This window comes from Porites lutea, chromosome 10 (assembly GCF_958299795.1).
Source record: "Porites lutea chromosome 10, jaPorLute2.1, whole genome shotgun sequence".
Taxonomy (NCBI): domain Eukaryota; kingdom Metazoa; phylum Cnidaria; class Anthozoa; order Scleractinia; family Poritidae; genus Porites; species Porites lutea.
This window is the reverse complement of record NC_133210.1, coordinates 9,821,716-9,846,143: the sequence shown is the minus strand read 5'-3', so window position 1 is coordinate 9,846,143 and position 24,428 is coordinate 9,821,716. Positions and strand designations below refer to the sequence as shown.

Sequence of the window (24,428 nt, the reverse complement as noted above, 5' to 3'; positions counted from 1 at the left end):
CCTGACTTACATTACATCAACAAAAAAACCAGGATACCCGCAGAACCGGCGCAATTGTTTCACGCGAAAGAAAAACAAAATCATGCACAAGAAAAGAAGGATAAAAATTGGTACACTAGGAAGCATGGGAAAACGTTTATGCAAGTCTCACCTATTTTTGGGATTTGTATAACGGGAATGTTAGAAAGGAAATTCTCATATTTCTAATCCTATTCGAATGAAAAGTGTTGAATAGACATAATTTCGACCTCTCTAGTCTATAGTTTTTATAATTTTTTCAATCAGTTAACAACGAAATCAAGAGACATACCTCACAGATGCCAAGATTGACAAGCTTTTGACAAGGCACCTAATCTTTCAATCAGCTGGTTTAGGAAACTCATATTATTTACTGAGCTTTACTAGCCTTCGAGAGCATCAGGTTTTTTCGGTTTTGGTATATGAGGGTATATCTATGACAAAATTCAATAAGGGTTAAGTCAAATCTGAAATATACCGAGTCAAAGCTGCTAAAAAAAAAAGACCACCCCAAAAGGAAGAAATACTAAAAAAGCCACTATCATATAGGTATCACGCAGAAAAAGACATCACGGTAAAAGGCATCACACTAAAAGGCAACACGCAAAGAGCCAACACGCAAAAAGGCATTACGCAAAGGAGCAACACGCAAAAAGGCATCACGCAAAGAGCCAACACGCTAAAAGGCATCACGCAAAGAGCCAACACGCAAAAAGGCATCGCGCAAAAAGGCAAAACGCAAAAAGGCAGTACGCAAAGATGCATAACGCAAAAAGGCAACACACAAAAGGGGATCGCAAAAAAGGCAATTTGCAAAAAGAGCACCAGGTGAGAAGTTTACTTAGGATCCAGGCCTGGATCTTAAACAGTGTTATTTAGTACATACTGCAAGCAAACCGAAATGGTATTCGAACGAGAATTCCATCTTGCTCACCTCGTGAGGTGACGATATATTACAACAAGTCCAAAACGGAATTGACAGCGATTGCATTTCGTCCCAGCTGGAGAACTTAATTGATTTACTTTTGAGATCGGCACATCCAGTTACCAAAGATGGCGGACAGGTTTAAGCGGTTCTTCGTGCAGCGTTAACAGCAGTGGAAAATTGCCGTCAATCTGAGGATGATCCCTCATATGGTGGGATCATCCTCAGATTGACGGCAATTTTCGCTGCCAATTCCGTTTTGAACTTGTTGTAATATATCAATCAGGGCACGCCTAAGGTACTGAATAAGCACTTCACGAGGTGAACAAGATGGAATGTCTCGTTCGAATACCATTTCGGTTTGCTTGCAGTATGTACTAAATAATACTGTTTAAGATCCAGGCTTGGATCCTGAGTAAACTTTTCACGTGATGCTCTTTTTGCAAATTGCCTTTTTGCGATGCCTTTTTGCGTTATGCTTTTTTGCGTGTTGCCTTTGCGTACTGCCTTTTTGCGTGTTGGATCTTTGCGTGTTGCCTCTTTGCATTATGCCTTTTGCATGTTGGCAAAAGCGTGGTCTTTTTTTTAAACCAAATTTCAGATTTGACTTAAACCTTTTCACTTTTAGGTTATTGAATTTTGTCATAGATATACCCTCATATTGGTCTGTGGTTCGCAGGCTAATTATTTACCATCTTCAATTCAATGTTTGTCTGAATCTTAGTTTGTTTTCTTTCCAGCAGTTTCTTTGTATAAAATACACCACACGACTCAGATCAAAAAATTTATGTCAAGTAAATCTAATTTCAAGAAAATATGTATATTGATTTAAGACTCCATACTTTCCTTAGCATTGTTGACATTTATGGAAACGGCCGTTTGACCTTTCAGAGCTGGTTCATTGCGATCGCCCACTATCTAACTTTCTAACTAGTCAAGTCATACCAGAGCAATAAAAGACTCAATCAATCTTTTGATTTTGCAAGTTAAAACTATTTTCCTGATCACCACAAAAAATGTGAATTCAACACAATTTTTTGGAGTTTGTGTTACCCCCGGTTGCGTGACGATTTCAAGGTGCATTTTAAGCAAAAACATCGAATGAACTGCGCGTTTAACTCTCTCGGCGGGTTGCTTTTTAATTTCCCAAGCTGGATTTTTCATATGTTGTACTACAACAGTAGAGCTTTACTGAGGTAAAATGATTCTTCTAAAATTTCACGTGCCAAGCCTTGATTTTTTCCTTTAAAGTTTCCCTAAATTTCATTTTTTATGAAAGTGCTGAAGATAGGAATCTTCGGGCGATTTTTAACCGCGTAAAAAATGCATTATCTTGCAATATTTTACCAAATAGTATTGTGACTGGGATGCCTTACTTCACTGCCAAAGATGAACTTGTTTCCTTCAACCGCCTTTCATCCCGAGGGCTTTGAAAATGGTAAAATTCAAAGGTTTTAGACCGGCGACTATATGACGTGGGGCAGCATTTCACTTTTTGGCTGTTTTCTCGAAAAAGAAAATCCTTTGTAAACTTTGATTGTGATTTTCGAAAATGTTTCACCAAAGGGGTTTTCCTGGCTGAAAATAAAGTATTTCGAAATTTCAGTTTTGACGGCAAGTTCTCGATATCTACAGGCGGCCGCTCTTAATTAATCTTGCTGCTAAAGGACAACATGAAGAGACGTAAAGTTTTATAATTTCATTATTTTATAATTAGCCTTATGACAACGCCAAGAGGACACAGCCCAAGGAAAAGAACTGTACAGCCCCCAAAATGATCCCGACCCCGAAATGATCCCCAAATTGACCCCGAAATGATCCCCATTTTTCTTCTTGTCGACCCCGAAATTATCCCCAAGGAATTATGGAATGGTGATTAAACATGGGACTGTGGATTGCTCAATAATTAGGGAAAGTAAAGACATTTTGGCGTATGTAGTTAATAGATTTACGGCGCCGATATTAACAACTAAAAGAGAATAAAGTAAACTAAGAATAGGGAAAAATTTTGCAATAAATGCAATTTGTAGAAACATTTGTAACTGAAGCTAATTAATGTTTTTATGAAAGGTGGACTGCAACTGACATAATGCAACCACATAACAGGAACGACTTTAATTCTTAATAGGAATGCATAAGCTAGAAATAAAATTGATCATATGACAGCAAACAATAGAAACAGATACGAAAATATTAACGTGTTAAATGGCTAGCTAACAAAACCTTGTCTTGGTAACATTACAAAGAATCCAAAGAGAGAATTTTGTGAAAAAGGCAAATAACTTTCACTCTACGATAAAATTCATGCCTGAGATGTCAGAAGCAGAGATCACGTTCTTGGACACAAAAGTGCACAAAGGAGTAAGATTCGACAAGGAATCAATCCTAGACGTGCAAACACTTTACAAACCAACAGAAACATTCCAGTACACGAACTTCTACTCGTGTCACCCACCAGGCGTGGAGAAAGGCTTCATCAAAGGGGAAGTGCTCAGGCTTCTAAGGACTAATTCCTCGCAGATCACATTTGAGAGGAAAATCAGAAATTTTCACAACCGCCTGTTAGAAAGAGGCTACCCTGCCGCTATTTTAAGAAAGTACCTCTCTGAGGTAAAATTTGCCGAAAGGAAAACAGCCCTACAACAGAGAAACAAATCCGCACGCAAAAAACTTCTACCTTTTGTTACACAATACCACCCGGCTTTACCTAGCCTGAAGAAAATACTTATTGGGAAGTGGTACCTTATACAAAACCAGCAACGACTAAGAGAAATCTTTAAGGAGCCTCCCCTCATATCTTATCGCAAGGGAAAATCTCTTAACAGGGGCACCCAACAAGGATATAGTTCAAAACCACTTAACATAGCATTGTTGAACGTATTTTAGTATTCGAACGGTAGATATAGGCATATTGTTATCTCCTAAAAGCTTTTCATCTGTTCGGATTTCCTAGCTGAAAATCTAGTGATCCGAAAATTATAGGGATTAAACTTTACCTTCTCGAAAATTTCAGCCAGGAAAAGGCTCCCGAAAATTCTAGGTGGCCTTTTTTAGGGTCAAAATCTGTTAAAAATGAGTAATTATACCATTTTGTAGATGTTCGAAAATCCTAGGAGAGGCGGGCAAGCAAGAAATTTTACAACAAATGCTCCGAAAATTCTAGATCTCAAATGGTCTTCCGAACAGATATTTTCCCGAAAATTGCCTCTGAAGGTCATACTACTTCCAATACGATTTAGTGCAGGAGTCGTGTGATGCCCGTCGCTTATTTTTAACCATATTCTTCGATAATCCTGAATTTGTATGAGGAGGCTTATCATCATTTCCCGAAATAACGCTTTGTAAAACATAGCACAGAAGAAGAACTAAAAACCACGCGGTTCGAGACATTGCATCGAACTAAATGGGTCAAAGGTCGACTGGAGCGAGACTGGAACGAGACAGTGACCCGACAACTAGTTTCCTTTTGTTTCAAACTTCGTAAGAATAAAAAGAAATGACAGGATTGCAGCATTTCAACAAAGAACAAAAAAGTAATCCACAGTCTCATGTTTAATCACCATTCCATAATTCCTTGGGGATCATTTCAGGGTTCGGGATCATTTCGGGGTCGGGATCATTTCGGGGGCTGTACAGAACAGCGACTAGACCTGAAGCGATTTCGTAGTTCTTTCATTGGTTTTTCGTTACCTCGCTACGTCTTGAGAGCCAAGAAAACCCGCATATATTTTCTTGTGCTAAGCGCTTGCCACGTGTATTTACCTCGAGAATTGATTGGTTCCTTGGATTGCTCCTCCATTACTTTGATTGATTGGAGTAATTGCTCGCTTTTAATTTTTTTGACGGGTGCCATTGAAAGCCGCTCTGTTTATCACGTTGTCAGAAGCCAACCATTTTATCACCTGGTCAGTAAACCGTCAATAAACGCTTACTAAAGCTGTCTCGTTGATTTACTAAAAAGAAACATAATAGTTATGACTAGTTCTGTTTATTTCACTCAATTTCGGTAGCTCCTGTTCTACAGAATTGAAGGGCGGTAATCAAATATTTAACCCATTTCGTCCTCAATCATTTGCATATTTTCCGCCAACCTGTTCTGTTTTTGAAACTGCATTATTTTGCTTTGCACACCCAGGGGCATCCTCGGAGACCCAGGAGCAGTTAGCCGGTCGATAAAATGTTAAACTTACAGTAAACTTTCACCACGAACATTTTATCGACCCGACTAACTGCCCCTGGTTCTCCGAGGATGACCCGGGGCGGTTGTGATAATAATTTGAATAAACCAATGTGTACTCAGTGAGGTCTTTTCTTTTCTTTTTTACTTCGAATATCCTTTGAGATGCAAAAAATATATTTAATTACCAACATAATATTCATTCACATAACACAAGATCATCAACAAAAGGCAACTTCTTTCTCGCATACTCTAGATTAGACAAGCTAAACATGTCTTTTTCAAGAAACGGTGTTAGAGTCTGGAATAACCTATCTAATGAAATTCGTCAAATGCCTAAAGTGAAATTTAAATGCAACATTCACAATATGCTCCTTCAGAAACTCTCGGAGGCGAATGAGTATATTGATCTATTGGATTTGAATATGTCTTGAAAACTAAACTCAGTTCATTCTATTAGCTTTCTATCTACATTATCCTTCCAGCTTCCCATGTAATCTGCCTTATTTCTCCTGAGAATCTTCGTTATTATTACTAGTCAGTATTCAGTATTCACCTTATTTTTACCTAGTATTGTAATTGTATTGTATTGTAATTGTAATTATTCACTTTGTACTTAGTATTCAGCTTATTTTAATGTATTGTGCGATAATAATTAATTCTATTTAGTATTGTTATTGTAATTATTCTACTTAGTGTCCAGCCACTGCTCGCCTCGAATAGCTATAGCTAACTGCGAGCAGTGGTACATCATATTTTGTATTTTCTCAATTTTTCTTAATAAACTTGAAACTTGAAACTAAACTTGAAATATAATTTACTTTGCAATCTTGTTTTTAAAATGATATAAAATGACTGTTGGCAGACTCGTTCTATCATTCAAAAGATTTACCCCTAGAAACATTCTCTGTGTAAGTATTCAAATATTTATCCTTTCACAGAACCATTGCATGTTTAACGTTAATCTTCGCGCTCTCAAATAAGCCAACGCTGCTAAAAGAATGGCCGCGACAAAAATCACGATATAACCTACACATAACGAGCCGCTGCCATTTTCCTCGCCGCAGGTATTCACCGCACACGTGGAGCTGTTAAAGGATAGGAAGTTTTGAAATTTATTGTGAACAAGATGAAGGTGAGTGGGTGTAAGCCTGTGTCCAAGAGCAGTGATGCAATCCCAGTAACAATCCGTGAATTGCGGCAAATTTCGGCTTGCTCTTGCCTTCAAAACAAAGCCGTAAATATCGATTGGTGATACCCCTACATCGCGAGCCAATACACCAATATATGTATCTTCAATTGGCCAGGGTCTCCATCGCCGTACAGCTTTCAATATATCTGGTATAATACTCCGCGAAAGTACATAGAAAGCCCCAAGGCAATAAGGCGGGTAGTATTTCTCGTTGAAAGAAGATCCTGGTGGAAGTGGGTTTCGTTCATCGGGATCCCGCGAGACGCCAACGTTACTGTGAACGTGCCCAGCGTACAAACGCGATGAAGGAGCGTGATGTAGCCATGATACTAGTTTCGGTAAACGAACGTAGATATCGTCGTCCGCCTTTAAAACGAAGCGACAGTTGACTTTTGAGGCCCAGGAAAATCCCATGAATAGCTTAATGACTAGGTTTATGTAAGTGTCGTTAAAATTTCCTACTAGAATGTCGTTGAAAGCCCGCGCTTCCTCCATGATTTGCGAATCTAGCGTGTCTTGGTAGCTTCTTCCCAGTAGGAAAACGACATTCCATGGACACGGATCATTTTTACTTCTACAGTCAAGGCTAATCCCCCAAGTTTCCCTGATAGCGTTCCTAGCGAATCGATAGTCGCTACCGGGAACCGACGAAACGAGGACAAGAAGAAAGATCTCTTGTGCAGGCAGCAAAGGTTGAACCGAAGGGTGAACCATCATGAAATTCACATCCGCGACAGTCGGCACATGCCCAGTTAGTTTGGCTACCCAAGGAATTGATTTGAGTGTTCTTGTGATTTTGCCAAAGAAAACACAACCGCACACCAGTAAAAATATTTTCATCGTCAGTAAAATGTTTTGCTTGCGAGAATATTGCATTTTGCGATCCTCCTCTCATATCTTTTCCACAGCAAGCACGAGTTCAATGTATCACTAATTCGATATTTCTATTGTAAATTTTTGTCCTTGATAACGAATGTAAAGCGAATGTAGCGAATGTATCTGAGCATGCGCAGTTAAACCGATAACAATGAAAGCAGGTCATTCATCACCGACATCACAGGTGCAGCTAGATATAAGAAGTCACGTCAATTTGCCAACTGAAGCAAGCAAAAATGGTCTTTCACTTTATCCACCTCTCAAAGGAATTTTAACAACTAAGTTACCAATCAATAAAACACTTAGAATGCCTTCTAGAACCTTGAAAGCCTATTGATCGGATGTTTATCGAACTTTTATTAACTTTCCATGTATCTTTAAAATCGGGAAGATTTAGAGTCCTGTGACACGCCAGTGGACATCCAAACAACAAATATCATTGTTTTTCTTGTTCTTGTTCAACGTTTCAGTGCTTGCACGTTTCCCATAGGACCGTTTGTTCTTGCTACGTCATGAATGCGGGCATTGTCCAATGCAAATTTCATCAGTTTGATCAAACTGACCATTTTTCTTTTAAAATAGCTCCAACAAGAAACCAAAACAAAATAGCAGCATTTGCAATCATAAAACGACATTTACAGCTGCAACAAGACTCGCCTTCACCGACGAACCGCCATCAGCCAAAAGACACTTTCTGGAGCGTTGTCACAACAGGAACTTTGCACTGATTGGCTAGTTTGTATTGCCTGTTTTTTTTCTGGCATTTGACTGGTTTAGACAAGCTATTTTTCTTAAACTGGACAGTTTGCCCATTTTCAAAGGAAATTCCCCTCTGAAACTATACAAATGAATCCTTAATTGGGCAGTTCGCTAAAATTAAAGGGTATATGCAATAGCCATGCTGACGATGTCGGATTAATTACCAGCTATATAATTATCGAAATTAATGACAGTTTTAAGTTTCAAACGTTTTAACTAAAAGTTTTAAAGTTTTGAATAAAATTATACTTTTTTGCGAGTTTCACTAACCCTCCGTCCCCATATGCCCGTGAAAGTATTGGGAGTTTGCTTTGTTTCAGGAACGACGCTCACTAGCAAAAATGAACAAAGCGAAGAAAACACAAAGTGGAAAAAGTGCTTTCATTTTAAATTTCATGTATACAAAACTGAAATAAAGTAGGGAGCTGTCCATTTCAACGGCTCAGGTAAATCGGGTACAGAGACGTTTAAACAGTGTCCATTAATTTACTCTATTCTGAACTGACTTGTTTCCACACTGCCTCGGGCATGATTTTAGTAGAAATAGAACACCAATAACTGTTTTGACAGATTTTCTCTTAAAATATAGTGTATTCATTATCACTTTACAGCACCTGCGATTTGATGAAACTAAACGCTAGTTTTAAATACTCGGGTATTTTGTTAATCGTAAATATTTTGGCGACAAGCAGAATTGACATAGCGGATTACAATGTATGCATAAACATTATCCACTGTTGTGAAAGGGTGAAATTATTCACCTGGTGCTTCAATGCATCCGTGTCGAGACAGAAAACGCCATCGCACACTAGTTTCTAACACAGAGGCAGAGGAAATAAGATGGAAAACAACTCGGTCACCAGAAGCTCTACCAACACTTCTACGTCCCCTAAGATGACGGACACTCCATCCAAAGAACAAGGAATAGCAGTGATTACCGCCTTTCTGTTTGAAAGTGCCATAATTGTCATGGGAAACCTCCCTCGAGTCCTCAATAACAATTATTCCCCGAAGTGGAAGTGCCTAGTATTAGATATTTACCGGGGCCGCGAAGCGACGAGGTAAATATCCACTACTGGCCACCGACACTGAGGTGAATAATTGTTTTAGTATATACTAAAACAGTAAGATAATTGAGCACAAAATGATGATTTTTAACTCATTTACTGTTGCCAACGATTACAATTTTGGCGCGCGATAACCGAACGGCCGCGGTCGTCGCTTCTTCTTAGCGACAAATAAAACTTTTATAATTGTTATATGGCTGAGTCTGTTTTCGCCATGCGATTGGTCAATTTGCGGTCCGTAACTTGCTATACGGGCCAAAATTTTTAAAGAAATGCTCATTTCGGAGGTCTAAATCTCTTCACCTCGTAAAAAATGTTTAAATAAAGTTATAAGACGCCTGTCAACCTTGAGAACTTGGGTGTTGACTTTGGCCTTCAACATTTTAAACTGTGTTTATTTGTGAACGAAGGCGATGAAGAAACTAACTCGTAATCTTATCGAGGAGGATTCTAGTCTGTGTTTGAAAATTTTATCGTAGTACACAGTTAAGAAGACGAAAATCGACTGGCAGAGATTCGAGATGTTTTGCCTAAGAGAAAATGAGTCATTCCTTCAACAAATATGATAACAAACATACCTGCACCCGATCATCTTGGCAAGTTTCTTTGCCATTTGCAGTGTTTTTTAAAGACCAACGAACAAAAGATAGAAGCGAGCCAGACACAATAATGTCCATTTTTCAAAAGACTCCAGCGTCACATTAACGGTCTTAGTTTTGACCGAATAAACTTTCTTAACATGGCGAATTTGTCTTTACTTTCTCGGAAAGCCTTTGTTATGTGCTATTGTTTTCGTGCGCCAATAAAAACTTTCTTTTTTGACACCTGCCGAATGACTGTCAAATCGTGCGTCCTGCACTTGTTTCCGGTCCCCCAAACAGGAAGAAGCCATATAATAAACATCTTATTAGCCTCGTTTTTTCGGTCCATACTGTAAATTAAGGATCCTCGTTTTTTTCCATCGATTTATGGCCCAAGCGCGAAGCGCGCGGGCCATAAATCGATGGAAAAAAACTCGGTCCGTAATTTACAGTACGGACCGAAAACTCGGCTAATAAGAGGCATATATGCGGGTATTTTTCTTAATCTTAGCTACTTTGGCGACGAAAGTACACAGGAGCCCATAACCCTGGCGACGAGCAAAATTGACAATAATTAGCGGATTGTAATGTTTGCATAAAATTGATCGACTGTTATTAAAGGGAAAAATTATTCACCTAGTGCTTTTAAGCATCCGTGTCGAGACAGACAGCGCCATTTCGCGCACTACTCTCTCACACGAAGGCAGAAGAAATAAGATGGAAAACAACTCGGTCACCAGAAGCTCTACTAACACTTCTACATCCCCTACGATGACGTATACTCCATCCAAAGCACAAGGAACAGAAGTGGTTACCGCCTTTATGTTTGAAAGTGCCATAATTGTCATGGGTAATATGCTGGTAATAATTCTCTTTGCACGGGAAAAGAAGCTTCGCAAGAAAAGTTTGTTCTTAGTTATGAACATGGCCCTCGCTGATGTGTTGTTGGGAGCGGTGTCTCTGCCTTTGTTTGTTTATTTGTTGGTAGGACCCTACTATCACTTATGGGCTGCAAAGACAAATGCCGCCATGGTTTATTCTACTCATTTTCTTGATACCATGAGAGGACACAGAGGCTTTTTACTGGAAGTACCATCCCACGCAGTGATGTTTTCTCCGCGGCCAGCTAATCCGACTTAATCCCATTTAATATGTCGCGCTCCTCGAAAGTGCGAAAATTTTCTTGTCGTGTATTAGATTTCAGATGCATTTTCTTAATCTTCATTTCGCGCCAGAATAAATTAGTTTGCGCGCAAAGGGCTCCTAAAAAATCACAAGGCTTGTCCCACCTCGAGTCCACCTTCTGGAGATACGCCGGCTTGGTAGCTGGAATACATTGCCGAGGCGAAGATCTGGCATTTTTTCCTCCTCGTCGTATTTTCTTCACGGCAAATGTTTATATTTGTAGTGAGAATGCAGCGCATATCGGTGGATTTTACTTCATGCGGCTTGCTACTTCTGAAAGAAGAGTGCCGGATTTCATCGTTTTGTTTATGTTTATTAGTGTTGGCAAATGTAAGGTAAATGAACCGACCACTGTAAGGTAAGAATTGAAGTTTTAAATTTGTTACTCGGCGAAAAATCGTGGAATGGGAATTCGTGAAACTCGTGAGTATTACCTCTGTTACCTAATGTCATGCGATGACTCCTCGCTTTTTCGATGCGTAACACGGATACAAGCGATAAATTTCTTTCGCAAAGTGAAGTATAATTTACTTAACGAGACCATTTGACGAATATTTCTTGTTATATGCTTTATTCATATTTGCTTGGCTTATTCAGGTACATGCCAGGAGTTTGATGACAATGTTTGTGTGCTATAATTATGCTGATAAGTTTTAGCACCTTTATATTGAAACTCATGAGCCAAACGTTTGTAAACTCTAGCAAAACACTCTTCTATTATGGAGGAAATTTTAACGTCTTTCGGGGCCCTAATATGATTTTTGGCCAAACAGACTATAGCTTTTTTGTCTTTGAAGAGAGCGCGAGGCAAACGTCCGTGAGTACAGTGTAAGCCAGTGATTGTTTAGGTAGAGCTAACAAAGTTAACGTAGGCTGCACTTTAGGTGGCACACCCATGGGTGCAGTGTAACCCAGTGATTCTTTAGGTAGAGCCAACAAACATAGTCTGCACTTTAGGTGGCACACCCAAAGGTGCAGTGTAACCCAGTGATTCTTTAGGTAGAGCTAACAAACATAGGCTGCACTTTAGGTGGCACACCCATGGGTGTAGTGTAACCCAGTGATTCTTTAGGTAGAGCTAACAAACATAGGCTGCACTTTAGGTGGCACACCCATGGGTGCAGTGTAACCCAGTGATTCTTTAGGTAGAGCTAACAAACATAGGCTGCACTTTAGGTGGCACACCCATGGGTGCAGTGTAACCCAGTGATTCGTTAGGTAGAGCTAACAAACATAGGCTGCACTTTAGGTGGCACACCCATGGGTGCAGTGTAACCAAGTGATTCTTTAGGTAGAGCTAACAAACATAGGCTGCACTTTAGGTGGCACACCCATGGGTGCAGTGTAACCAAGTGATTCTTTAGGTAGAGCTAACAAACATAGGCTGCACTTTAGGTGGCACACCCGTGGGTGCAGTGTAACCCAGTGATTCTTTAGGCAGAGCTTACAAACATAGACTATACAGGTGTACATCAGATGGCAACAAGTTTTCCAGTTAAAACTTTGTCATAAAGTGCTACACCATGGCACTTCGACTATTTCATTATCGCGCTTGTTTTGACGCACAATTGATAGTCAGGAGAAGTCGTATTGTCTAAAACCATAGCAAAAGACAAATTTACACACATCACAGCTTTAAGGTAAGGCAATACACGGCATTTCCTTCAGGTACATTTACATTTTCTGTTAGGTTATAAGCGATTAAATCGCATGTAGCGACGAACAAAACGCGAAGCCGTCAGATATTCTAGAACCGTGTTATCTACAGTGCTGTGCATTATTGTTGCTTAACTAACTAACTACGCGCTGATGGAAATAAGTTTCGGCCGCTTTAAATTTTGAAACAATTCACTGGTACTGTATAGTCATAATACTTACTGGAGCAGGAAGTTAGCACGCGAGCAGGGCGATTCTGCTGTGGTTTCTGTAATGTAGAAGATATTACGGCAATGAGGCTCCCGAGGTCCGTTCTGGAAATCACAACTACATGTAGGATGAAATGCATTCTGCGTGCAGACGTCTCCTTTTCCAGGTTAGGTTAAATAAACCGTACCAACGGTTTGTTTGACAAAGCTCCCGCGAGACGGTTTCTCGGTGATTTTATTAATTTTTCCGATCCATTTTTTTTTCAGCTCTATTTTCGCGGCTTTTGCGATACAAACTAAATTCATTTTTAGTTGTGATGGCATTACATTGCTTAATCATGACGGCTTTGGAAGAAACTGAATATATTGCGCTTCGCGATTTCGCAAAATCTCTGCGGGAATTAAAAAAAATTTTCTTCCAAAAAAGCGTTTTCACGCTTCTTTCTCTAGTCAATTATCTCGTTTGTCTCGTTTTCTAAAGGTCCTTGAGAACAGAGTAAGACAATATTTTATTACCGACAACCCAAAAACCTGATTTTAGACCAGATCGAAACAAAACTGACCTCTGAAATGGAAGAAGAAAAGCCTTTTATTTTTGCCGGCTTCGGCCCGCCGACGCGATCGTGTCTGTTTTGCTTTCATATGATGACATTTTCCTGACAGAAGGGTGTCGGGAGAAACACCTCGCGCTGATCATACGTGACAAAATCCGCCGCGCCTAAACTAATTAAGAAAAGTCTCCTCGAAAGCTCCATACAATTCCTTATAACAAAATTATAAGGAATTGTATGGAGCTCTCCGGGATACTTACAGTGCAAGCCCTTTGTGTCCCCTCATGACCTTCTCACAGTCCTCGCTAATTTCAGCAGCTTTTATATCCTGTGAAAGATTTTATGCTGTCTATTGGCAACTTAAACACAAAACATTGACAACACGAGCGTATAGCATTGTTATTTTTATGGTCTGGTCTCTGGCTATCCTTGTTTCAACTGTCTTTCTCGTTTCTCGCTACCTAGGGTCATATAAAGCAGCTACCTTGTCTTGGATGTCATTCCCCTTGAGTTTCCTGTTCATCGTTTGTGTATGTAATATCAGTATATGGAGAAAAGTTCGAAAGAGAATTAACGCTTTACAACAGCAAAACCGAGCAGCATCCCAAAACCACCGCTTGACAAAAACTTTGCTGTTTGTATCCGCCATTTCTGTTCTTTCCTGGCTTCCTTTAGTCATTGTTAACTATCTGACTGCTATCCAGCGGTTCGATATCGCTCCATTGTTTGTAGATATCATAAATATTCTTAATCTTTCCAACTCCATTTTAAATCCACTTGTCTATGCATTAAGAATCCCTGAGTTTAGACAAACACTTATTTCGTACTGTTCACGACGCCAGGCCGTAATAAATAGGCCGCTTAAAGAAAGAAAGGAAAATATGGCTGCCGTTTTGACGCCTGGGTTGCAGCTGAAAACGTTACATCCTGATTCCAGTCAAGTACAGCAGACCTTCAGACAAAAGACAATGGACACTAAGTTATGACCAAACTGCCCGTTTTATATGCATTATTGATATATATTGTAAATACACTATTGACTATCCGTTTCATGGAGGAACAACTGTTTCAGTAAATAGCAACAGCGAGTGTGATAACCGTAAACATCACTTCACCGAGACGGCCCTTCTGAAAGTCGAATGAATGACGTTCTTAGGACTATTGATGGTCGGCAATGCAAGATGTTGTTGTGTCATGCTTGATCTCTCAGCCGCATTTGAAACCCTAGACCATGCATACTGTACTTTTGTATAAACTGAGTAGTTACTTCGGTTTTTCCCAGACAGTGCTAAGATGGTTTTCTTCTTATCTTGCTAGTCGAACACAGCCTGTTATCATTGGTAACACAATATCTAGCGGTCGGAGATTAGAATTTAGAGTTCTACAAGGTTTGATACTCGGTCCTTTCTTGTTTACTCTTTATTCAAGACATAATCTCTGCTCATAACCTAGACTGTATGTTCTATGTAGATGATTCTCAACTTACATTACTGTTGATCCTCTTGATCAACGTCCTGCGTTAAACACCCTTCAGAAGTGTATTAGTGAAGTTATAGAATTGAACACCATCAATAAATTAGTGTGCAATCCTAGTAAAACAGAGGTCATTCAGTTTTAGTTCTCGTTTTGTTAAGAACCCAATTCTTAGTAATTTTTTGATTGGTAACGCCAGAGTACAACCATCAGACCGACTCTGTAATCTTGGTGTCATCCTAGATAGAGAGTTCAATGTTAGTCATCATATTAATGGAACATGCAAAAAGGCTATGCTGGCGATTCGATTTATTGACAGCTTGAGGAAGTATCTGAGCAAGGATCACCTCAACATGATGGTCAATGCTTTTTTATGTCTTGTTTGGATTATTGTAACAGTTTACATCGTGGCTTACGTAAGCGAGAAATAGACAAGCTGCAACGTGTTCAGAACTGTGTCTCACGCTTGGTTTCAGGAATAAGAAGATCTGACCATGTAACTCCTGTCACGAAAGACTTGCACTAGCCTTCTATTGGTGCACGCATCAATTTTAAAACACTCCTTTTAACATCTAAAATTTTAAATGATTTAGCTCCTTACTATTTGTCTTCACTCCTTCTCAAATACCACCCGACTCGTTTACCCCTCTCATCTAGTGGATTGCTTTTACAATTTCCTTCTGTTAATACCGTGACTTACAGGCGTCGCTCATTTTCATATTATGCACCGAAAATCTGGAACAGTTTACTTGATCATATCAAATACTCTGAATCTGTTTCCACTTTTTTAAAATAATAACTGTACATAGTTCTTTTAGTTTTAATTTTCTATTGTAAGCGCATTGAGAATTTCTTTAAATGCGCCATAAAAACCTATTATTATTATTATTATTATTATTATTATTATTATTATTATTATTATTATTATTATTATTATTATTATCATCATTATTATTTTAAGCCGTATTTGAACAGTAGAAAAATATAAGCACTTGAATCTTTACTTGGCGTATTAATATTGATCAGTACCTTTTCCTTTGTTAGTATCTGATCGAAGAAGAATGACATTATGATTATAAAGTGAGGCCGTCAGGTGATAGAATTCAGTTACTATTGGTTTTTGCTTTTGAGGGTATTTCTTTACTGTGTTAGGTTGGGTAATTATAGAATTTAGTTGTCAGAACCAATTTTAGCCGTTTTTTATTAGTCTTGCATTTCAGTCTAAGTTCATAAATAGGATTCATAATCAATACTATTGTTGCTTAATTAGTTGTTTTGAATCGTTGTGAAATTTGCATCAGCTTTTTAATGTCAATAAAACTGAAATCACAAATTAAAGTTACACTGGGACATTCAATTTTTGACCAAGTCTTGATAAATGAGCGATTCTTCATTACTGTTCAAAAACATTTTTAAAAAAAACTGGGAAAAAAAGCCAAAAAACTTCAAGGTTATTTTTATCGACTACGTTGTCGTCTATCCGTATAGTAATCGGGACGAATGTCATTGTGTTACGGTGATATACAGTTTTTTTTTTACAAAGTGAGGCAAGGGTAGCCTGAATTTCATCCGACTGCTTCGAGTAGTCCCCATTTGTCATCAGGGACAGCCGAGCGAGCGAAACGCGAGCGCGCGTAATTTTAATTTGCGCTCGCGTTTCGCTCTCTTTACTATCTCTGAGGGAAAATGGGGACTACTCGTGGTCTACGGAGACTTGGTAGAATTTTAATATATCGAACGTGGACTGTTGTCATGACGTCACCGGCAGAATTTTCGACCGGTGAATTTTCCGCCAAACAGGTATGAAAAGTCGTTTAAAATGGCGTAACCAACCAGGGAAAAAAATAAAGGACTTTTAGAATGTCTAGCTCTCGAGTAAGTCACCACATAGAGCCGTTCCAAATTTCACGTACTCCTCCTCAAGTCGCTGGTGGATCCTGCACACCTGTAATAGCAGTGTTAATAGCCGTCGTGTAGGAACTCACGAAAAGAACTCAGAAGAAACTGTTCGCCGATTGAGCACAATAATACAAAGCATTTTTTTTTTGCCCACTCAGGAGCCAGCATTCGCTTGACCATTTGGAAATAGTCCGGTGAGAGTCGGTATCCAGGGGCTCTTCCCCCCATGAATGAAAACTTTCGTCGCGTCTTTTCTCCCGGCCCGACTGACTACCCCTGAGTCTCCGAGGATGCTTGCATCCAACACGGTGTGTTATAGTCTCTCAATGAATATTGATCTACGCTCACCATACTATTGTAAGAGCTACTATTTGCACGTGTTCATTTGGGAACGGAATGTGCAATTTAAAAAAGCATGGGCCAAATTTGTTTAGATATGTAAATGGTAGTGTCATTTCCATAATGCATATTCCTTTAAGCTACACTGTACTGCTGTACTGTTTCACGTATTAGGTTTGCGTCTTTTTCCTTTTAATTTAGTTTCTTTCCTTTACGAATTTAGTTTTCTTTTGATATATATATTATTTTCAGCCCGCTGTGATAGAAAATAGTTTTGAATAGTTAAAAGAACACGTATTTGTAATTATTTTTTTGTAAATAAATAAATAAAATAAAATATGAAGTAAAATAAGTAAATAATAGTAAAAAAGAATTCGATCGTGTTTTAAAATGCCATCGACATGCAGTTAGCTGGCAAAAATAGCTGAGCTGCCGCGTAATGTCGAGTAATCTGCGACAGAAGATTAGAAAAACAACCGAAACAATATCGTTGTTCTCGAATACAAAACCAGCCGCTACAAAAGGCGGGGGTCCACGGTGGATCAGCCAACTTGCAAAAGCTCACTGTGGAAAAGAGACCTGCTACGAATTCCGTCCACGCATGAGCGATGCAAACGATCTCGTAAACCGATAATTTCATAAACGGTTTCAAGGACAATGAATTACAAAGTGTCACAATTTCAAACTAAAGTTCTCTGGAATAACAAGACTTTATTGAATTACAATATAATAGGTGTATCATTTCGGGAATCCTCTCCACATCTCTGAATGAGGTTGTGAACATCTGAGTTAAACAAACCTCCCGTAAACATCGCAACAGGTTCGACCGTCGTTGTCGTGTTCGGTGGAATCCGTCAAATCTTCACCATACCACAAACGGAACGTTTCCCCTGAAGAGTGGTAATGGTGATCAAACGACAGGACAAGCGTAGGAGACAAACCGGTATAACCAGGAATGCGGGACCATTTCCTTGATTTCACTTCGCTACTGCCTGACAGAAACTTGCTCAGCGGCAGGATGGCTCCATAGCTCGAGCTGGTTGTTATGGCTACACCAACGTGGTATCTTACGACAGGTACATCACAGCCCCAGTAAGACCAGCTGGAACTAGTATGCTTGTCACAGGTGACGTAACCGTACAGGTGAACCAACTTTATGGCTGCTAAGTTACCGGAGGGAACATAAAACCTGCCGGGCCGTTCACCGCGTGCACTAAAGCACACTGCTCCGTGATTCAGCTTCCTCCAGCGGCCTGTTAAAGAAACAAAAAGCCATAGATGAAAAGTTTAGTTCTCTTTCGTCAAACAGCCTAAAATTTAACCGTCATAAAAAGAAGTCATTAGGAAGTTTAAGATAGTCCTTCTGGGACGGTATGTTTTAGCCGGGTTTCTCGTCGTGAAGACAACGGTGAAACCGATAAGAGTTCATGCATACTTATTGTCACTTTTCTTCTAAAACTGAGAAGCCAATGGGTTAAATATGCGTTGGCTTGTGTTTACATTGATTTACCTATCGGTGAAATGAAAAAACAAAAGCAAAAATGTTTGAGTTCTTTCACAACTGGGTATGTCTAAATGTCGCGGGTAGTGGTCGCGGGTGCTGGTAAAGGTCGCGGGTGCGGGTTAGGGTCGCGGGTAAACAGAAATGACCAAATTTAACATTAAATTATTAATAAAATAAAGAAGAATTTTATTATGTTTCAAAGAAGATTTGCAATACTTTTTTTTGGTCCACATGTCATAACGAGGAAGTCTAGTTAGTTGAAGCTAACCAAGGGCGATACAAAGGAAAAAGTCTCTAAAGAAAAATCCACATGGTTAAAACTACATTGGCTAGCTAACATTGCACTAAGTAACCGAGCTACCTGCGTTTGGGATTTGTTGGGGAGGAGGTTATAGTTCTGATAGAGAAAAGAGTAGTATCTCGGGTTCATGTTCTCTACAAAACCTTGAATTTGGTCATTTTATGTAGCTGTTTTACAGACTGCATGACTTTTTCAAGTCATTCAGTTTTTTTATGGTTCTGGTATTGCGCACGAGCTCCCGCTCCGACGCCAAGTGTGGATCAGGTGATGACTTGACTTGGTGGTTGATTCAAAAAAACCTTCCGGGGATTGTACCCACTCCCCTGCCTTGTACGCCCAAGGGTTTAAGGGTCCGTTGAGTTTTGGGGGGCCATACGATTAGCGCTGATGGTATGACCCCCAAAATATAACAACACACAATAATTTTAATTATTGTGTGTTGTTATATTAAAAGGTGTTTCTTATTTAGTCCGTTTACAACATAGTTTAATCAAGTTATTCTTTTTATTCACTTTTATTGGAAGTTTTACTTACGCAGAAAACGTGTTATCTATGCTGTTCTTTGTTAGTTGTATTCATTTCCTGAAGAAGTCTCAGTAGGAGACGAAACATGTCGGAAATAAACGAAAAAGCCCACAGCTACAAGAAGTCTTCCTTTGAGCTGCTAACTAGTCTTCGTTAAAAAAAAAGGAATTTAAGTTTTGTTGTTTATTTTGTCTTTTTGTTAAAATTTGGTGATTTATTTTTACCCGCGACACTCACCCGCACCCGCGAGTCGCGACCCGCGACATTTAGGCATACTCTTCATAACTTAGCTCGCGGCCGCATGGCGACTGCTTGTTTTCTACAAAAAAATTGCCGACAAGAAAGGTAAGGTTCAGTTCAAACGTTGATCTTTTCATGTACCGAACTTAATACCTATTTAGGTCGATCCAGATGCTTTGAGGTTGATTCAGACGTCGAACTTAACTAGTCGAACTCGATTCATTTTCACGATTTTCAATGGTCTAGAATGCTTTAAACAAGTAAAAAAAAATTTAGTAATTTGTGCATCAGTTTCGGCACATGAGAAGTTCGACGTTTCAACTGGGCCTAACAGTGATGATTGTGGCCGTCTTTTTTATAACTTAAAACTGTATTTTTATCAAGAAAAGATTCCTTTAACTCAAAAGGTGTTGGCTTAGGAAAGGAAAGTTCAAGTAAAAACATAGACTACTTTTGAAAACCAGCTAGCTTAAATTTGTACCCTTATTTTTCTGATTGGTATTCTTCGTATAAAGTAATAAACTCTTCTTCAGTAATTGAGCCTTCTACAAGCGAGTTTCGCACATGACTTCACCGTCCTCTGTTTTGTTGTCCGATCTTAAATGGAAAATTTTCGCGGCTTCTTACCGTCATGGCCCCAGGCCGCCCGTATACGCTTCCATCCGTCCCAGTCTACTGTAGTGACCTATCTTAAAAGTCCCTATCACCTGTCAAACAGTTTGCAGGTCTTTCAAATCTCACTATTTCAGCTGCTCATTTCGGACTTCTGGATTTAAACGATCGATTTAACCAGTTTCCATGTTCCTAAATATTCTCACTTTATGGTCTTTTCCGCTCGATTTACGTTTAAACTGACATCACAGCTGAAGTCCTTCCGGTTTCAAAATATTTATGATTTACTTCATTAATAACGTGTTTCTGACCGCGACGTTCCCTGAATTTCAGTTCTTTTCATGCTTAGGAAGACCAAAACAGCCTCCAGAACACAAAACTTAGGGGTGGACCATTTGATTTTTTGATGGGGGGGTTGTGCAAATCCCAAAAAAAATATCGAGCATATGTTTCTGGTTAAAAAAAAATTTCTTGCAGAATTCTTAAGATGGAAAAAAAAATCGAGCAGCCTTAACCTGGGCGTGGCAAAGGATTTTGCGTGATGCGTGACGGCCCCAAAAGTAGCTGTGAGTCACATGATACTGGACTGGACATCACATTTTTTGATGCGTGAATTAGTATTTTGCAAGCGCGACGCATGATTTACCAATTAGATTTCCTATTAAAGTGAACCCTCTGATCTAGAAGGATATTATGATTCAAAGATATTCATGCATTCAGATTCCTACCCTAACAGTTGTCACGTGCACGTATTTTTGTAACAAAATAAGATTTACTTTATAGAAAAGGTAATGGGACAAACAAGAGTAAAGGCAGGCCACATTGAATTGGTGTAGGGTTCAAAATATACAAAGAATGTGAAACGGATGCGCTGGATATGTGCACGAGACAAAAGACGATCAAATAGATCGAAGAGCATTTTTTCCCTCTGGGTCATTCGTGTTTTTGCAGAGTTCTATTACTTTTGTGTTCATTGCCTATTTTCAAGCCAAGAAAATAATAGTAAACAGTCTGTAGCACATAAATTAAAACGTAATTGTTTTAATTATTTAGGCATTGAAATATTGTAATTTTGTAGATCATGTACCTATATAAAAGATGATTCAAAGGGGTCAACTACCAATCTGATTTTCTCACCTATTGACAACTGTAGTGACAAATGTTTATTTAACAATGTCTTTAATAAACCACAAGCTGGCAGAAATTGTCTATATTTATCCATCAAGAACAATTGCGCCTTAAGAATAATAACAGTTTAATAACAGGGGTGATCAAGCCTGGTACTCCTATGATGGGCTGTGGGAACGGAACTGTCCTGGTACCGACCTTCAAAAAGGACCATTGACAACACCTGCAGGTTATATCCCCTCCAGGTGCTTCTACGCCCACTCGAAATTCGTCTAAACTGGTAAAATCTACAGTGACGTCCCCATTTCTTGAACCCTCCTTTTTTTTTAAACTCTAGATAACTCCAAATACTAAATGCGTATATTGAGAAGCCATATTACTGTGCAATTTCTCCTTCTTTGAAGTCCCTCTCTCTTGCTTTGAAAGCAAAAAACAGGATTCAAATAAGATGGAATTTCCAGCTCGCCCTTTGGACAATTTGGAACCATTACACGCAAGTTTGAAAGCTTTTCTCAGTAGCATTACGTAATTCGAAAGAAAAAAACGTTCACTTGTTCAGTGGGCAAGTGATCTGTTGGGCAAGTACAGAGAGTGATGCATATAACATCCACTAGCCTGACAGGGAAATCAACTAGCCGCAGGTTAGTGGAGATGCATTTCTTTGTACACTGAATAAAGATGAAACTCTTTATTACTTTGAAAGAAAGATGTAAACTTAAAAATGCATTGCGTGTAAAGGTTGTTTTTAATAGCCTAAAGGGTGAATTTTGAGTGGCTGGTGATGGTCAAGTTTTTAATATTAAACTTCAAAATTTGTGTTTTAAATTTCCATTAAAAAAAAGTATCATGCAAGGACAGGGAGATTAAAAAAAAAATCCTGCAGGGCTGGAGCAATATAAAAAAATATCTAGCAGTCTAAAAATCCTGCAACCCCCCCATCAAAAATCAAATGGTCCTCCCCTTAGACTAAGTTTAAGCTCATTGAAGATACTATTGAAATTAAAGTGTTCATTTTTTCTTGATCACCGTGAACCGCCAAAATCGGTAGAATTTAATGGTCATCCGTCAAAGCTATCCCGGCATCCCCAGTTGGGATCCTGACCCCGTGCTAGGACTGATGGATCAAAAGGGAAAATTTATGCTCCGTAAAGGAGCAATGTTAAGTCAGAATACCGTTGTTAGTTGTTATGGTTTCCAGATGAAAATATTGTGCAGACAAATGCATGTGAAATAGTTAACACGGTGTGGGATAGAGGTTCATCGGGCGGTCGCGTTACCAAACCAGCCGTACAGTTGCAGCATGATAGAACTTGGTTTTAAGGCGACCTAAGATTTTTTCTCTATTTTGTATCAGTCTTCGTTGCATTACTTTTGGCAACAACTTAATCTCAAGTTCTTGTTTCAATAAGGGAGGCTTCAGCATGTACTTGCTCTTTTTCAGAAACACTTCTTACCCCTGAGCATGGAGATTTTCGTGTGTCGTCTTTTAATAGCTTATGGTCTGAGTCTGATCATGATCCTGTTTGCGGCCTTACCAACAGATAAGTTTTTTAACATTGGCTGTTTGTTCCCTAGTGATACTTGTAAAGATCCTTCAAATGGTATTGTAGCAATATTGATATCAGAACTTGAACTCACCTTCATTGGCGTCAGAGGGCATTACTGCAGCGGAAAGGAAAATGAGTAACAAAATTTGCTTCATGGTGATGTGCGCAGTTTCAAGACCGTCAACGTCTATTTGTAAATTAAAATGCAACAGGGTTTCCAGTTTTATGCGTTCTGCCGCATGTAATTATTTCTGGAATGGTCTACTTATCAGAGGCAAGGTCAAAGAGAGGTTATGGTAAGAAAAGAAGCAATTGATTAGCTAAGCCAGCCAATACCGATGAAACCTGAACTTACTCAGGATGAAAGGCAATTCTAAAACGTGAATGTTTTCAGGTTCTGTTATGCCTTGTTCTTTTAACTCGATCTGCGTCATTATGATGTGTGCAGCTTCAAAATAATCAATGAATGTTTGAGTTCAACTTCCCCGGCTTTTGCGATCACGAGGCCGGAGAGAAAATCTTTTCAGAAGACATTTTTCCTAGCCCATCAGACGGTACGTGTTGTAGGTGATTTCAGCAAGGGTAGCCGCAAGTAAAATATTCCTTTACAGCTGATGTAAGACGTGTTGTACCTGATTGCATCAAGAAAGGAAATGAAATGTTCCTCAGACTCATGTCAGCAATTTACGGTTGTTTGTGAACTAAAAATACTCGGATTGTTTTCTTTAAAGCCGACTACGAACAAAGGTCTGATGTAAGACGTGTTGTACTTGATTGTAGCAAGAAAGGAAATAACATGTTCCTCAGACTCATGGCAGCAATTACTGTTGTTGTGAACTAAAAGTACTCGGATTGTTGTTTCCTTTCTTTCCCGGCCGGCACTGAGGAGCAAAGGCTCCCGGTGAGGGTAAAAGGCGAAATGAGTTTGCGGAGTGGCATGTGGCATGGCTTGCGAAATGACATAATTATGCGAAATGTACTATATGCAGAATGAGTGAAAGAAATAAATTGAGCAGAAAAGCGCTGCCTATTAATGTTGTGGGCTCGACAACGATGACAAACAAAAAGCCACGAAGCTAGGTTTCACTCTTGATTGGCCTTTTTCGCTCAGCTACAAAGATTCTACTACTTGCCTTTATTAGTCGGGCTGCATGGCATTGCCGATACTACGTACACAACAAAAGTCGGCCAATGAAGAAAAGATGTTTTAGAAGGTCACGCTCCCTTCTGCTGTAATGTTTCTGCAAAAGATGTTTGCACGATTAACTTCACAGTAACTATCAATTTTAACATGGCAAATTGAATTTTGCAATCGACCCCGATAACTCGAATTCTCGCTAACTCAGTCCAGCTGTGACTCGAACTGTTTTTCGTTTCCCTTCCGAGTTCGAGTTACTGGCGTTCTTCCGTATTTGAAACCGCGTGAGAAGTCTTTCTTTTTGAGACGGTGTGTTGCGTGATCGTGACATAATATTCTATCAGAGATCAAATATATCAGACTTCACGTTCAACGATCGTTCTTTTCCCACTACCGTTACGATAAAGATTGACCCTTGATTTCAGTTTAGTGAAGTACAGGTTATATACCCCTAAATAAAAGAACCGACAGATTTGCGACACAATACGTCTGCACGTATTTACGAGACTTATTTGTTTATTTCATT

General features: G+C 39.2%; 3 protein-coding genes across 3 annotated transcripts; 1 reads left to right on the top strand and 2 right to left on the bottom strand.

Moving 5' to 3' along the window:
* Positions 1-6,018: 6,018 nt before the first annotated feature.
* Positions 6,019-7,152, bottom strand: LOC140949473 (beta-1,3-galactosyltransferase 1-like). Its single transcript, XM_073398632.1, has one exon. It carries the CDS (start codon positions 7,150-7,152, stop codon positions 6,040-6,042), a length of 1,113 nt encoding a protein of 370 aa, XP_073254733.1. The 3' UTR covers positions 6,019-6,039.
* A 3,214-nt stretch (positions 7,153-10,366) lies between these two features.
* LOC140949472 (trace amine-associated receptor 13c-like) lies at positions 10,367-14,182 on the top strand. Its single transcript, XM_073398631.1, has 2 exons — positions 10,367-10,575; positions 13,459-14,182. Exons 1-2 carry the CDS (start codon positions 10,367-10,369, stop codon positions 14,180-14,182), a joined length of 933 nt encoding a protein of 310 aa, XP_073254732.1.
* A 3,416-nt stretch (positions 14,183-17,598) lies between these two features.
* On the bottom strand, positions 17,599-22,956 carry LOC140950467 (uncharacterized). The gene is made up of 2 exons (XM_073399699.1): positions 22,856-22,956; positions 17,599-18,160 (listed from the first exon to the last, which is right to left on the bottom strand). Exons 1-2 carry the CDS (start codon positions 22,917-22,919, stop codon positions 17,697-17,699), a joined length of 528 nt encoding a protein of 175 aa, XP_073255800.1. The 5' UTR covers positions 22,920-22,956; the 3' UTR covers positions 17,599-17,696.
* Positions 22,957-24,428: the final 1,472 nt, after the last annotated feature.

What these genes read in the sequence shown, in the direction of transcription:
- LOC140949473 (XM_073398632.1), bottom strand. Translation starts at nt 7,152, where the DNA reads ATGAAAATATTTTTACTGGTGTGCGGTTGTGTTTTCTTTGGCAAAATC.
- LOC140950467 (XM_073399699.1), bottom strand. Translation starts at nt 22,919, where the DNA reads ATGAAGCAAATTTTGTTACTCATTTTCCTTTCCGCTGCAGTAATGCCC. An exon ending in GCCCTCTGACGCCAATGAAG is followed by an intron (nt 18,161 to 22,855) that starts GTGAGTTCAAGT and finishes TTTCTTTAACAG; the next exon opens with GCCGCTGGAGGAAGCTGAAT.
- LOC140949472 (XM_073398631.1), top strand. Translation starts at nt 10,367, where the DNA reads ATGACGTATACTCCATCCAAAGCACAAGGAACAGAAGTGGTTACCGCC. An exon ending in CTGCCTTTGTTTGTTTATTT is followed by an intron (nt 10,576 to 13,458) that starts GTTGGTAGGACC and finishes GGATACTTACAG; the next exon opens with TGCAAGCCCTTTGTGTCCCC.